This window comes from Myotis yumanensis, unplaced genomic scaffold (assembly GCF_028538775.1).
Source record: "Myotis yumanensis isolate MYYU_CA2020_CCGP unplaced genomic scaffold, mMyoYum1.0.hap1 SCAF_3, whole genome shotgun sequence".
Classification (NCBI taxonomy): domain Eukaryota; kingdom Metazoa; phylum Chordata; class Mammalia; order Chiroptera; family Vespertilionidae; genus Myotis; species Myotis yumanensis.
Window position 1 is genome coordinate 105,807,032 of NW_027223754.1, and position 13,762 is coordinate 105,820,793.

Here is a 13,762-nt window from a genome sequence, read left to right on the forward strand (position 1 = left end):
ACAGTTAGTGCTTCCCTGCTTTACAATGGTTCATCGGTATTCTCTTATGTTAAGGATTGCACTTTCTGCTAAGATACTTTGTCAATCCCACAAAACTCAGGGAGAGGTGGGGTGGAGGGGTGAGTGTAGGGTGAGGGACACATCCCTGTTGGAATATACCAAAGGCTGTCTGGAGAAGACCTAGGGCAGGGGTGGGCAACCTTTTTGTGAGTGCGTGCCAAAACCAGCAAAATCTCTGACTCAAAATTCTCCTTCATGCCAACCCTAATTTTTTGAGAACATGTTACGCCTACTTGATATCTCTTAAGGTGTACGTATGTGAAGAACCTTGAAAAAATAATAAAATTCATTCAAGCAACAAAAACATATATGATGATGAAAAATACATTTATTTTTTAATGTATACATGTACACTGATAGTCCGACAGAAAACTTTATGACTCCATTTGATATTATCAGTGGGACTTTTGCTGCTGCATCACTGATGACAGAGATTTTACATCAGGTTTATATTTCGTGACTTTCAGAGATATGCACGAGCTACTATCATCCGTCAGGCTACTCCTATTACGAGACTTAACAAAATTCATCACTGAGAACAAAGATTCACAAGCATATGTGGATGAAACCAAAACACTGGTCGGATCTAGGAAGGCAGGGGAGAGTTAAGGCAGAAGCATAGAAATTGCTCTTCCCCTCTCTCGTCAATCCATGTCTGTGGTCTTTAAGATAACTTGTTATGTAAAATTATTTATCTAAGATGCACCTACACTGAATTTATCTGAAAAATAAAAAAGTCGATAATAAGAAAAAAATTGTAAATGGAAGATTATAAGAGAGGGTTTCGCATTCCAGCAAAAGTTACTGACGTGCCATGTTTGGCACGTGTGCCAGGGATTGCCCACCCCTGACCTAGGGTATTTTCTTGTAACAGAAGGCAGAGCAGTGAGTAGGTAATTTGGCACTGTTTAGACCACAATAACATCATTCAAGATGAGCCTGTAGATTATGAGACTTAAGGAATTTTTTGAAATGGAGTTAGTAGGTTAGCATAATGTAAGGCCTGCCCAGTTAATCTGAAATCACCTGAAGAAGAACGCTTTTAGTTGTTACTTACGATTGAGCAGTAGGAAGCTTGAAATCCGGTGGGAAATGTTTGTTCATCTAAATACTTGGGAAATTTTAAGACATTTAGCAATGGAAAAATCTTTTGAGGAAAGTTTTGGAATTCCCCTTCAAGTAGAAGGCTGAGTAAAGTTTATCAGAGGTGATTTAGCACATCTATAATAGCTTGTCAGGTCCAAAGGACACTATGCGTAATAGTCCCAGGACTTTAGAAATAGTCTGATCCAAATAGGATTTTTATCATTATTTAACATCTATAATAATAAAAGGGTAATATGCTATTTAGACGGGACATCCTTCCCGACAAAGCCGGGGCCAGAGGAAAGCAAGCCTGGGTCCTGGGTGCCAGAGAGAAGCCTGTGCTGGCAGCCGCGGGAAGGAAGGCCTACTCTTACACAAATTTTGTGCATTGGACTTCTAGTTAAGTTTAATAAATACAGATCACACACAAGATGCAAGGGAATACATATTAATGATAGTTCCTATTCTTGAGCTTACATTTTAGTAAGAAATTTCTGTAATTGGAAAAATGAGGATAGTTTAACTTTCCCTCTGTTTTATTCTTTATCATTTTTTCTTTAATCATTTTTTCTCCTTTGAGGATGATTTATATTTCAAGTTTGCTCTCAGATTTCAGTGAAGCACTGCACATAGGATTTTAGCTGAGCAACAAAGACATGAAGTGACTTCTTGATACTGTTTTCTGGTGTGGGGACAAGCACTCCATCTTGATATATTTTTCTTATCCTGTTTCTCAGAGATTTTGATTCTTTGGATGAACAAAATGTGGAGAAGAATAATCAACTGGCCTTTGATATTGCTGAAAAGGAACTGGGCATTTCTCCCATCATGACAGGCAAAGAGATGGCCTCGGTGGGGGAGCCTGACAAGCTGTCCATGGTGATGTACCTAACCCAGTTCTATGAGATGTTCAAGGACTCACTCCCCTCCAGCGGTAAGGACTGAGGGCTCTGGTATGGGAGTCTTTTGTGTTCTCTGTTGTTGCCTGGCTTTCTTCCTTTCCCTGTATCCTACATGAGCACCCACAAAAGCAAACTTGTACTTACTCTGTTTTTACTGGCCAGCTATCAGGGTAAGTCCCTGGGATTTTGCTCCATTGTTTTTTTCCTTCTCAACCACTCATTCTTACCCAAATCTTTCTCACTGTATCTATAAATATGTAAAAATCATTCCTATCCAGAATTTTTTTCTTGACTATTATTTTTTTATACTCTTTCTTTCTGATCCAGCCTTTTAAAAATATATATACACTTTTTTAAAAAATTGTTTTCAGAGAAGAAGAGAGAGGGAGAGATAGATAGAAACATCAGTGATGAGAAAGAATTATCTATCGGCTGCCTCCTGCACGCCCCCCACTGGGGATCGAGTCCGAAACCCAGAATCAAACTGTGACCTCCAGGTTCATAGGTCAACACTCAACCACTGAGCCACACTGGCCTGGCTGAACCACCTTTTTTAAAAAAAGTGGGCTACTTCCTCAGTTGCCTAAACTTTGTACACTTTGCAACCTGGCTTCTGCCATTATTCCTCTGCTAGATTGTTCTCCTTGTTCATGAAGAATTGCCAAATCCATGTTTTTCACTTCTCATCTCTTATGCCCATGGCTTTTTGCATTGTTCAGCACTGTGGAATGACAACTTTTTTTCTGAAACTCTCTTTTCTTTGGCTTCTGTGATCCTGCACTGGACTGGCCTCATTCTCTTCTTTTGGTAACTGTTCCTTCTCTGGCTTCTCTTTCTTCTACATTTTAGTGTTTTCCAAAAATCTTCCTTTCTCCTCAGCCCAATATCTCAGTCTGTCAGCATGCTACAAAAAATATTTCTGTTGTCATTTATTGTCTCTTGGAATAGCATAATGATTAAGAGTGTTGACCTGGGTTTATATCCCAGTACTAACACCTGTTAAACCTTAGGCTAGTTACTCAGTTTTCCTGTGCCTCAGTTTCCCCATCTATAAAATGGGACTTTTTCTATGTATAATTAGATTGTGATATGCTAAGAAGAACGTTTGCAAAACGGAAGCACTTAATAAATGTTAACAATATATTATTAGTTTCAATTATTTTTAAAATTACTATTATGCCGAAACCGGTTTGGCTCAGTGGATAGAGCGTCGGCCTGCGGACTGAAGGGTCCCAGGTTTGATTCCGGTCAAGGGCATGTGCCTGGGTTGCGGGCACATCCCCAGTGGGGGATGTGCAGGAGGCGGCTGATCGATGTTTCTCTCTCATCGATGTTTCTGACTCTCTATCTCTCTCCCTTCCTCTCTGTAAAAAATCAATAAAATATATTTTTAAAAAATAAAATAAAATTACTATTATTACTAATAAAACATTGGAATCCACAGTTTGTGACTCACCAGTGTCTTCCAGCCCATGTACTCTCATAGATGTTTATAGCTTTTTCCAATTAGATACACAGTCTTTACAACAGAAGTCCACAACTCTAACATCAGTGTACACATTCATGGAGAGCAGTGTGCAGCCAAGTGCATGGGGTATGCATACACCAAACCAGTGACCCTGAGCTGCCTGTCCTCCCTCCCTTTCTCTCTGCCCTAAAATTTTATCACAAAGATGAGGCTTCAGCACTCTACTGTAACTCGTATCACGGGTGAATTATAACTTTTGAAAAGCAAAAGTGGAGGTTTTTGTGACTGGCGTGGATGGGGAAAGAATTGGTATTGTTTATGTTGATGGAAAAAAGAAGGCTCAGTGTATAAACCTAAGAATGCATTTTCTTTGTGAAATGTCCTGCTAAGTTCCTCATACTTTTGTCCGAGCAAATGAACCTGTAGAGCAGTGGTTCTCAACCTTCCTAATGCCGCGACCCTTTAATACAGTTCCTTATGTTGTGGTGACCCCCAACCATAAAATTATTTTCGTTGCTACTTCATAACTGTAATTTTGCTACTGTTATGAATCGTAATGTAAATATCTGATATGCAGGATGTATTTTCATTGTTACAAATTGAACATAATTAAAGCATAGTGATTAATCACAAAAACAATATGTAATTATATATGTGTTTTCCGATGGTCTTAGGTGACCCCTGTGAAAGGGTCATTCGACTCCCAAAGGGGTCGCGACCCACATTTTGAGAACTGCTGCTTTAGAGCTTTTGGAGGTTCTGGGAGCCACCTGCAGGCAAGGTAGTTCTGGTCAGTACTTTGAGGCCCCCCCTAATGCTATTGTTGAACATTGCTTTCTGTTCACAGATGCCTTGGACCTGAATGCTGAGGAGAAAGCAGTCCTAATAGCCAGCACCAAATCTCCTATCTCCTTCCTAAGCAAACTTGGGCAGACCATCTCTCGGAAGCGTTCTCCCAAGGTAAGTGGAAAAGATTGTTGTTTTTTACCAGCTGCAAACCCAATGGCAAGATATAGTGACTAGAATAATGCAGTTTGGTCCTCTCTTGGTATAGGATAAGAAGGAAAAGGACTTGGATGGTGCTGGAAAGAGGAGAAAGACCAGTCAATCAGAAGAGGTGAGAATTATATGGGATTTGTTAGAATGATTATACTCAATTGCCCTTTTTGTCTTAAAACCTTAATTTTCAAATTGGTGTTATTAGGTCTTTTTATATTCACCCTTTATGAGAATTTTTGTGAGCAGATGCTTTTTCTGTGGGCTTTTGCCTTTGTTTAATTTTTTGGAGAGCATCCAAGGGAACACACACACATGTGCACCAGAGCTTTCCTGTCTCTTTGGAATCACACATTTGGCAAAGGGCATTGGCTTTCCTGGGGTGTAATAATCCCAGTAAAAGTCTGAGTACCTCTTTGAACTCCATCTTGAGATTAGAACTTTGAAGAGAGCTGTTAAGCTCAACCTAAAGCAGATATACCAGCCACCATGCCAGGTCCTAGCTGTACTTTTCCTTTGAGGGAAGGGCATTTGGGGGCTTCACTAACAGAGGCTGGTTCTTGGGTGTCGATATTGATCAGGAGGAAGTGCCCCGAGTATGCAGAGGAAGATCCACATTAGTGAGCGCTCTGCCTGACAGGAGGACTGATGTCACACTCAGCAACCAGAACAAAGTGAAGTACATGGCAACCCAGCTGCTCGCCAAGTTTGAAGAGAATGCACCTCCACAGTCCACTGGCATAAGGAGACAGGTAAACCCATTTCACGCCTTGCTCATCCACACTTGATCTGACTACATAGGAATGAGGTAGCTTTTCAGCTGAATGAGATGGGATATGTTACAGACCCGAGGACTCATGGGCTCGAGACTGGTGTTTGATTCTCCCCATGTCTGACTGTGGCAGAAGAGAACATTTCAGAAGCTCCTCATGCTTTCAGTACTGCTTCATCCTCACCATTCAGGTCTGAGGTATCTGTGACAAAATTCAGCAGAGGGATTTTTAAATTTATATCTATATTCCTATTGATATGTATATGTTCACATTTAAATTATAAACATACATACTTATTAAGGAAAATGCTTAAAAGTATGATAAAGAGTAATTAAAATATCTCTAATTCTGTTAATATTTTGTTATAGTTCTTTCTGATCTTTTTTTCTTTAGTGCATTCTTGTTTTCATAGTTGAGGTCATTCTCTCTGTCTCTCTCTCTCTCTCTCTCTCTCTATATATATATGTATATATATATATACATATATATATATATATATTATTGATTTTTCACAGAGCGGAAGGAGAGGGATAGAGAGTTAGAAACATCAATGAGAGAGGAACATCGATCAGCTGCTGGGGATGTGCCCGCAACCAAGGTACATGCCCTTGGCCGGAATCGAACCTGGGACCTTTCAGTCCGCAGGCCGACACTCTATCCACTGAGCCAAACTAGTTAGGGCTGAGGTCATTTTTAACATACACTTTTCCATTCTGCTTTTTTTCATGTAACTTTGGTCATATTCCCACATCATTTCAAACTCTTTACAAGCACCTTTAGTGTGTGCCATGCTTCTCTTAACTCTCCTCTAGTGCTAGATGTTCAGTCGTTTCTCTTCAACAAACATTGTTATAAACTGCTTTTGTGTGTTGCAGATGACTTTACTAGGTTCTCTTTGAACTAGGTTGAGAATATGAACTCTTTTTTTTTTTTTGAGAATATGAACATTTTAAAGATTCTTCATGGATACTGACTTGCATTCCTCTAAGTCATACCTGAGAGTGCTGGACAGGAGCCTTGTCTCTCTCCCGCTTATCTAAAAGTCACTAAGACTTCTTGCAAGAGGAGATGCTGAGTTTTTGAAATTTACACTGAAAGTTTCTTGTAAAACTCCCTGGTGATTTGAGAGAGCCCATCCTCTGCATCCTTTCCCTCTTTCTTCATCTTCTCCACATGCATTAATGTTCCTGTGGACAGACTAGGTTGGGCACTGACATACTGACTGTGCTTGGAGTCTGGCCTTAATCAACTTCTCACATCTAGCCATTGGTTATGACTCACAGAGAAGATGATGATATTCATTCCCTGTTGGCTCTGGCAGCCCAGGTCCTACCCACCTTGGGAAGGCTGGAATTACTCTCCATTAGAGGAAGTTTGCCTCTAAGAGATAGTTGCTTCCTCATTTTGAGTGAAAGATTAGTTTTCCAAATCAGAATTAGTATTTTAGGCTCATAACATTGAGTTGGGGAAAAGGATAATGATAATTACAGCTTCTGTTTTTCTTTTTTTTATTTGTTTACATTTGCTTTTGGTTTGGGGAGCAGGGTATTTGCTTCCTTTATAAGCAAAGCTTTCTAAGAATTCTATGTCTTCACCACCACCCCAGTATATAGATGTATGTCTATCCTCCACAAGTATCTTTTTTCTGTCTTCTACTTTAATATATTTTATTTTGTTTTGTCTCCATGTCCTGTCCCCCACCCATACTTGGCCTGTGTGTCACAGCCAACACAAGAGCGTGGGGTCAGCCAGCCGTCCTGCTGCCTACCTGAGCAGGGTCTCCCTGCTCCCATCCCACAGTGGAAACAGGTAAAGGAACTGCTCAAAAACCAGAATGGGTGCTGCATCCCCAGGCCTTCCCACCCTGTTCCTTCTTCTGAGCCAGCCAAGGTAGAGGCCTGCACTCTAGAATCCCAGCTCAAGCATAGGACATCTCTGTGCCCATTTGAGTAATGACTCTAGTAAAAGTATAATAAACAGTACTGTTTGTAGTGCATGATTTATTTAACTCCTTAGGATTTGAGAAACCAGTTAGCAGGGTGGGCTGTGAATTTTATGAAACTAGCTGAAGCTATGTGGTTAATTGTTCAGGTACCCTAACCTTTGGGGTTTTGCTATTACAGCGTTTATTCCAAGTTGACTTCTTGTTCATATGTGTGCTTATGACCATGTTAGTAGGAAAATGTTATCCAAGAAATCATCTTGAACTATAATTTTTATTTGGTTCAGAACCTAGACAAAGATTCTTGTTATAAAGCTGCTTTTGTGTGTTGTAGATGACTTTCCTAGGCTCTCCTTGAACTAGGTCGAGAAAAATGGGCATTTTCTTGGTGTTTTGTATACATTTAAAATACTCTTTTTAGAAATTTTCACTAAAGTAGTTAGTTGTAGGATCTCCTAGAAAGCTGCTTCTCATAAGCAGTACAGAATAGGACAGAAAGAGGAGGAATGGCACTGATTGATAATAGGAAACATCAAAGGAACTGGAGGCCTGTACTGTATCTCCTCCACATCACAGCTGACAAGTTTTTGCTCCAGTGAGTGCACTGGACTTGTCTTGTGGGTTGGTATCATTTAAGACTAAGATTCTGAGAGGTCAAAGGAATAGGCCTTCAATTCCTTCTTATGTTATAGAGTGACAGCTATTGCTGGGAAGCACTGACAAGTGACTGGGTGGTTAATGTTTTTTTTTAACCTTTCTTTTAATAATATGCTGCATTAAAAGCAAGCTCATGAGGCTGAGATGGAAGCTTGGGAACAATGTCCAAACTCATGAAACCAAGCTGCCTCTTTCCCTCTGCTTGGGGGAGATTTGTGCAGGAGTGCTCATTAGAAATTTACCATTTTCTTTCCTCACCCTTTCCTTAAAGTCTAGGTGGAAGGTATAATAAAAAGGTAATCTTCAGTTGAGGATCTGCAGAAGGGGAACATGAACTCTAACCTAGACTTCCTGAACGTCAGATTCTCACAGTACTCACAAAGGCAGCAGAGAGGAAGAGCAGAGAGGAGAGGAGGGTAACTTAATTACATGCAGAGGGGTGAATAAATGACTCAATGGCATGTGTTTGGGTCACTGTGGGTGAGCTTGCGAGGAAGTCTCAGGGGCAGGATATGTGACCCGAGGAGCCTGGCCCAGCTGAGGCCTCTGTCCTGGTGAAGACTGGCACATCAGCTCACTGCCTGATGCAGCTATCCTGAGGGATATCAGGAGCTTAGTGTTTATGGGCTTTCTTGTGTTTTTCATGTTTGTGAAGGATCTGGCCCCTCTAGCCTTATGGACAGTGCTACATGGAGACGAACAGCTAGCTTGTCACCTGGGTAAATAGTTGGTCAAAATTAGTGAAGTAGAATACTGCTGAGCTGTGCAGGCAGCAGACTAGAGCCATTAAATTCAAACATGGGTTCTGTGGAGTGGGTCCCAGAGATGACAGTTAGAAAGAGCACCTGGGTGAAAAAGTGAGAAACTATGAGCAATGAAAATCCTGTGAGATCCTGTGTGCTTCATGTTATATAGAGTTGGGAATTGTAAATTTACTTGGCTGTGAAAGAACTATAATTCACAGTTCTTACATCCATGTGAAATGTATTGTATTCACATCTAATTTTTTTCTCAACACTAAAGCAGGAATGTTTTCATGAATCTTGGCCTTGTAAATTTCTCTCTAAAAAGATAAAACATTGGAAGGCAATGCCAGATGCTACAGAAACCTGGGGACAGAGGGACTCCAGTGGTGCATTGGGGCCCTCTGCTTCTGATTCACCCTGACTGCTGACCCCATTTAACACCCTTTAGGAATTAGGCAGGGGCTGACTGGCAGCACCTTATCATGACTCACTTTGTGCTTCTCTTGAAGTGGTTCAAGAGAGGCAGGAGGGTATGGCAAGCACAGTAGTGATGGCTGAGTTGGCACCAGGGCCAGTTTTTACTTAGGTCATAGTATGAGAGGGAAATGAATAATAATGCTGCTTACCAGTGACTTCTGTTTTTTACCTTCCTGTGTAAACACTTTGGATCTTCCCTCTCCACCCTTTTGTCTTTTGATCTCAGAAGTGCATCCTACAGGCAAACTCCTCATTATCCAGCCTTAGTTTACAAGAAGGTTGTCATGAGAAGTGGGAACAGACAGGGGAACTGCTTCCCTAGTCCCACTAGTTCTCTCAGACCTGTGTGCTGGCCCCACATAGTCTTTCTGGGCTCAAGGAAGCGAGGATTCCTCTGACCTAGGAGTATGTGATTATTTACTAAGTCCTGCAGGGTTCTCTCAATCATAGTTTCTCAAGGAAAAAGATGGGACAAGATTGGAGAGGGATAAGATGGGGAGATAATCTGTAGACATAGGTATGGTTTTCAGGTAGTGGAAGATATTTAATTTTTATATCCTATTTCCTGTACTTTCCTGCATTTTTTTTTTGGTAGTTTTCCAGAACCTTTTGAGTATGAGGGGACTCAGAAGAGGAAATAATGGCAGGATTTTCTCATAGTTGGTCCCGAGGGAGAGTGCTGCTCTGCTCCTGTTGGGTGGCAGGTGATAAGCCATTGGAAGGGTCTGCATGACTCCCTTCTGATGGTGGCCTGTGTGCCCTTTCTCTCTACTTATAACGAAACTCATTTCTTCAGTCCTCCAACTTTGATGATATATAGTCTTGATCCCTGGTGTTTAGAAAGTACTACACTGCAAGTCTGTCCCCAAGACCAGCTGCACCTAACAAACAGCGGGAGTCTGACCTGGAGACCAGTGACAAACTGTGACACGCCACCCTCCCTGACCATGCAGTGATTTGCTGTTGAGGATGGAGGGGCAGGGAAGGGGGCCTCTGATATGTTTTTTACAAATACCCTTTCATCCTTCCAGAACCAGCCTAAATGTGGCCACTGTTTTACCAATCTTCTCTCTGTTTGTGTCTGTTGGTATAAAAGCGACGGGAAAAGGAGCATTCTCGGACCTGCCCCAAAAAAGTGATTGCACTCTCTCCACCCCCTACTCCACCTCCCTGTCGGGCACGTGGCAGTCAGCAGGTGACCTCCTCCGCATGTTCCATTGTCCTATCTGTGTCTTCCTGCCTGCCTTTGTAGGTAGCTAGGGTAGAGACTAAATCAGGACTCCCTGCTTTCAATTATAACTTAAAAAAAATAGAAAAACCATTTGTAGAAACCATTTTTGTAGCAGTAGCAGCCTTTATTGCTACAAATGAGCAAATTCCTGATTGGACCTCAGAAGAGTACAAATTACATTCAAACCCTGGGTGGTTTAACCTAGTCCCATGTAATGGGAATATAACCATACAATCACAAACTAACATTTAAACTATATTTGTCACAGACATGAGATCCAAAAACCCTGGAGAGCAACAAATTTTTATATAACCCTACTTAAAGCAGCCATTTTTGCCTTGCTACCCAAGGAGATTGAGCTAAGATGAACTTTGGAAGCTTTTAATAGGGCTTCACTCTATGAATTTGCTTCCTTCTGATTTTGAGAACCCTATCTCTTGCTTATCCAACTTCTCCCGACAAACACCTGCCCTTCCCATCCACCCCATTAACACTCAGGCAGATCATTCAAAACTGCTTTATAGCAGAGTTAACTGGAGCAACAAGGTTAACGAGGATGACAAGCATACATTTGTGGCAAATACACTTACATAAAGCATATTTACAGAATCGCTTTGTTGACCTTTGTAGTATACTGCTATAAAATAAAATACAAATTTTAAACGTAGGATCTATGGGAAGGCATTTCTCAACTAAGGTGGCCTATTTTAAAAGTGACTCCTCCATAATGTGTCTGATTTTTAAAGGCCCAGCCTGTGCCCCCAGATCTAAGAACTAAGCTGCTGTAGGTGTAGTGCTACCCTGTCCCTTATCTCTACATAAGAGCTAATATTTAGGAGCATTCACTGTGACCCAGGTAGTATTCTAGGCTCTTTTTACATGTAACATTAAGCAGTTCTTTCTATAACCTTACAAGTCTGGTACTATTATCTCTATTTTATAGATCAGGAGACTGAGTCATAGAGTAGGGAGGTAATTTGTACAAGGTCACACAGATGGATCCAGAAACAGATTCTGGGTGGTGTGACTCAAACTCTGGCCTCATCCTGCCTGTGAAGACAATATGCTCATGAGCTCTGGACAAGAGTAGCCATACCGGAAGCTTTGGATCAGTTTCCCACCAGTACGAGGCCATAGGTGAATTTTCAGTTATCCAAAGAGTGATAGGAGCAGCAATTCCTGTCCCCCTATCCCCAGGATTGCTGCTTGAGTGGTTGCCTCAGGTCAGCGGAGGCAACCATGTTCATGTCTTACAGGTTCCTACCCAGTCATGTGTATTTTCCTGCTTACTGAAAATACTTCTAGTCTTTGTCCTCTTCTCCCTTGACAAAAGTATGTGTTTGTCCCATGTTCCTATGAAGGAACCACTCCCCATCCTGCACTTCCCTCTGGATTTTTCTAGCAGTCATGTATTCCAGCCAGTTTTCACCTCCCACCTTCCCTTTATGCTGTCTTACGGAAAGCTTCACCCTTCTAACCTAACTCTCCTTTTAAACCTCCCACTTAATGCCTCTGATCTTGTACCACCCTGTGAAAGAAATATGTGTGTTCCACCTTGGTACTAAGTAGTTCGTTTAAAAAAAAAAAAAGATTTTTTTATTTATTTTTAGAGAGAGAGGAAGGGAGTGGAAGAGAGAGAAACATCGATGTGAGAGCAACAACAATCAGCTGCCTCCTGCATGCTCCCTACCCGGGATCGAGCCTGCAACTCGGGCATGTGCCCTGACTGGGAATCAAACTGGCAACCTTTCAGTGCACAGGACGATGCCCAACCAATTGAGTCACACCGGCCAGGGCTGTACTAACTAGTTCTTTATTTATTGTGTAGCTGACCTCATGGCAGCCCAGGTGGGCAAAATAGCTGTACCAAAAGTTGTCCTTGGGTCACCGGGTTTGATATAGATGGGATTGTGGTTCCCTGGAATGGGGCTTAGTGGGAGGCAGTGGATTTGTGTTGAAATGAACTCTAAACTTCTGGCACTGTCACTTAGTAGTTCCAAATAGAGCATTTTGAAGGAGCTTAAATTTCTACTTTGTTGCCAACAGACATACAGGGATCTTGATGCTGACAGCTGTGGCAAGCAGAGTCCCCATCATGAGAGGGTAAAAGAGCATGAACCATGGCATGGGATGCTGCTGAGAGCCACACAGATGGAACACGCTGGAGGGGTGGGGGGACAGGGGGAGGATGGGGATGGTCCCTTCTCCCCTTGCTTTTTGCACTCTTTTGTCACCCAGCCAAGAGCCAGAGTTTTGTTTTGTTTTTGCTAACAGTGTTGACCCTTGCAGGTAGCATTCACCCACCCAGAGTTCAGATAAGGTATGGATCCTGAAAGTCTGTATTGTTCTAAAAAACCCAGTGACTTCCCATTTCTGCCCACCTTTCTCATTCCAATATATGTGTCAGTGGCAGAATAGCATTTGACTACCAGGTATGACTTAGAGCAAGGCTCTAGGTCAGTGGTTCTCAACCTTCTGGCCCTTTAAATACAGTTCCTCATATTGTGTCCCAACCATAAAATTATTTTCGTTGCTGCTTCATAACTGTAATATTGCTACTGTTATGAATCGTAATGTAAATATCTGATATGCAGGATGGTCTTAGGCGACCCCTGTGAAAGGGTCATTCGACCGCCAAAGGGGTCGTGACCCACAGGTTGAGAACCGCTGCTCTAGATCAAAAGGCAGGAGGCATTTGCTTAGCTCTTTTGACAGTGGAGTAACTTGAGGTAGAAATACTGAGAGAATTCTTACTGATGTGGGGATTTCTCAAGTATGAAGACGACAGAGGGGAAAGAAGGTGATAACAAGATGGGATTGCAAGTAAAAGGGTTTAGCCAGTCTTTCCTGAAAAACTAAAGGGGGAGATTACTGTTTATACCTGGCCATTTTATAATTTGATGAAAAGCAGAGATGGCCCATTTTTAAAGCCTGCTTATTTTATGAAACTTTTTTGGTTGTTATTATTACCCATAAAGATGACCTCTGAGTGGCTGTAGCTGTGCAGCTGCTAATTTCACATGGGTCTCTTAAAAACTTTTATCTCCCCTTCTTCCTTTGCTCTCTGAGAAGTATAATTATGGCTCAGCAGCAAATCTAGTTACTTCTCAGATCTATTGGGAAGTTAGCCATAGTGCTATCTTCCTGTGCCTTGTCACTGAGCCAAAAGCAGGCGGTCTGGACTGCCAAGAGCACTTGGTACCAGGTGCTGCGGCAGCAGGAAGGAGACTTCCTGAAGTGGAGAGTGGGGTCCTTTTCATCTCCTCACCCACAGCCCAGCTCTGCTTTGTTCAGTCTTGGGACTGCTTCCTCTCATGAGCTGTGTGTGTCTAGCCTCTGTCTTCCTTTTCCCCGGGCTATATACTTCTCAAAAAGAAAACTAGCCATTTTCACTGAGCGGGGCAATACCTACATTTTGGGGAAT

The 13,762-nt window shown here is 41.9% G+C and overlaps 1 protein-coding gene across 6 annotated transcripts in view; it reads left to right on the forward strand.

Annotated features, from left to right (window-relative positions):
• Positions 1–13,762, forward strand: part of MICAL3 (microtubule associated monooxygenase, calponin and LIM domain containing 3) — a 253,825-nt gene that overhangs the window by 116,098 nt on the left and 123,965 nt on the right. For 2 of the 6 annotated variants that reach the window (XM_070409267.1, XM_070409269.1), the window contains exons 13-17: positions 1,884–2,080; positions 4,364–4,476; positions 4,571–4,633; positions 5,094–5,264; positions 7,011–7,094. In XM_070409267.1, coding sequence (XP_070265368.1) covers positions 1,884–2,080; positions 4,364–4,476; positions 4,571–4,633; positions 5,094–5,264; positions 7,011–7,094 — 628 coding nt within the window. Of the gene's footprint in view, positions 1–1,883; positions 2,081–4,363; positions 4,477–4,570; positions 4,634–5,093; positions 5,265–7,010; positions 7,095–10,203; positions 10,303–12,384; positions 12,442–13,762 lie in introns of all 6 variants that reach the window. The other 4 variants (XM_070409268.1, XM_070409270.1, XM_070409265.1 and 1 more) reach the window with 3 other exon arrangements.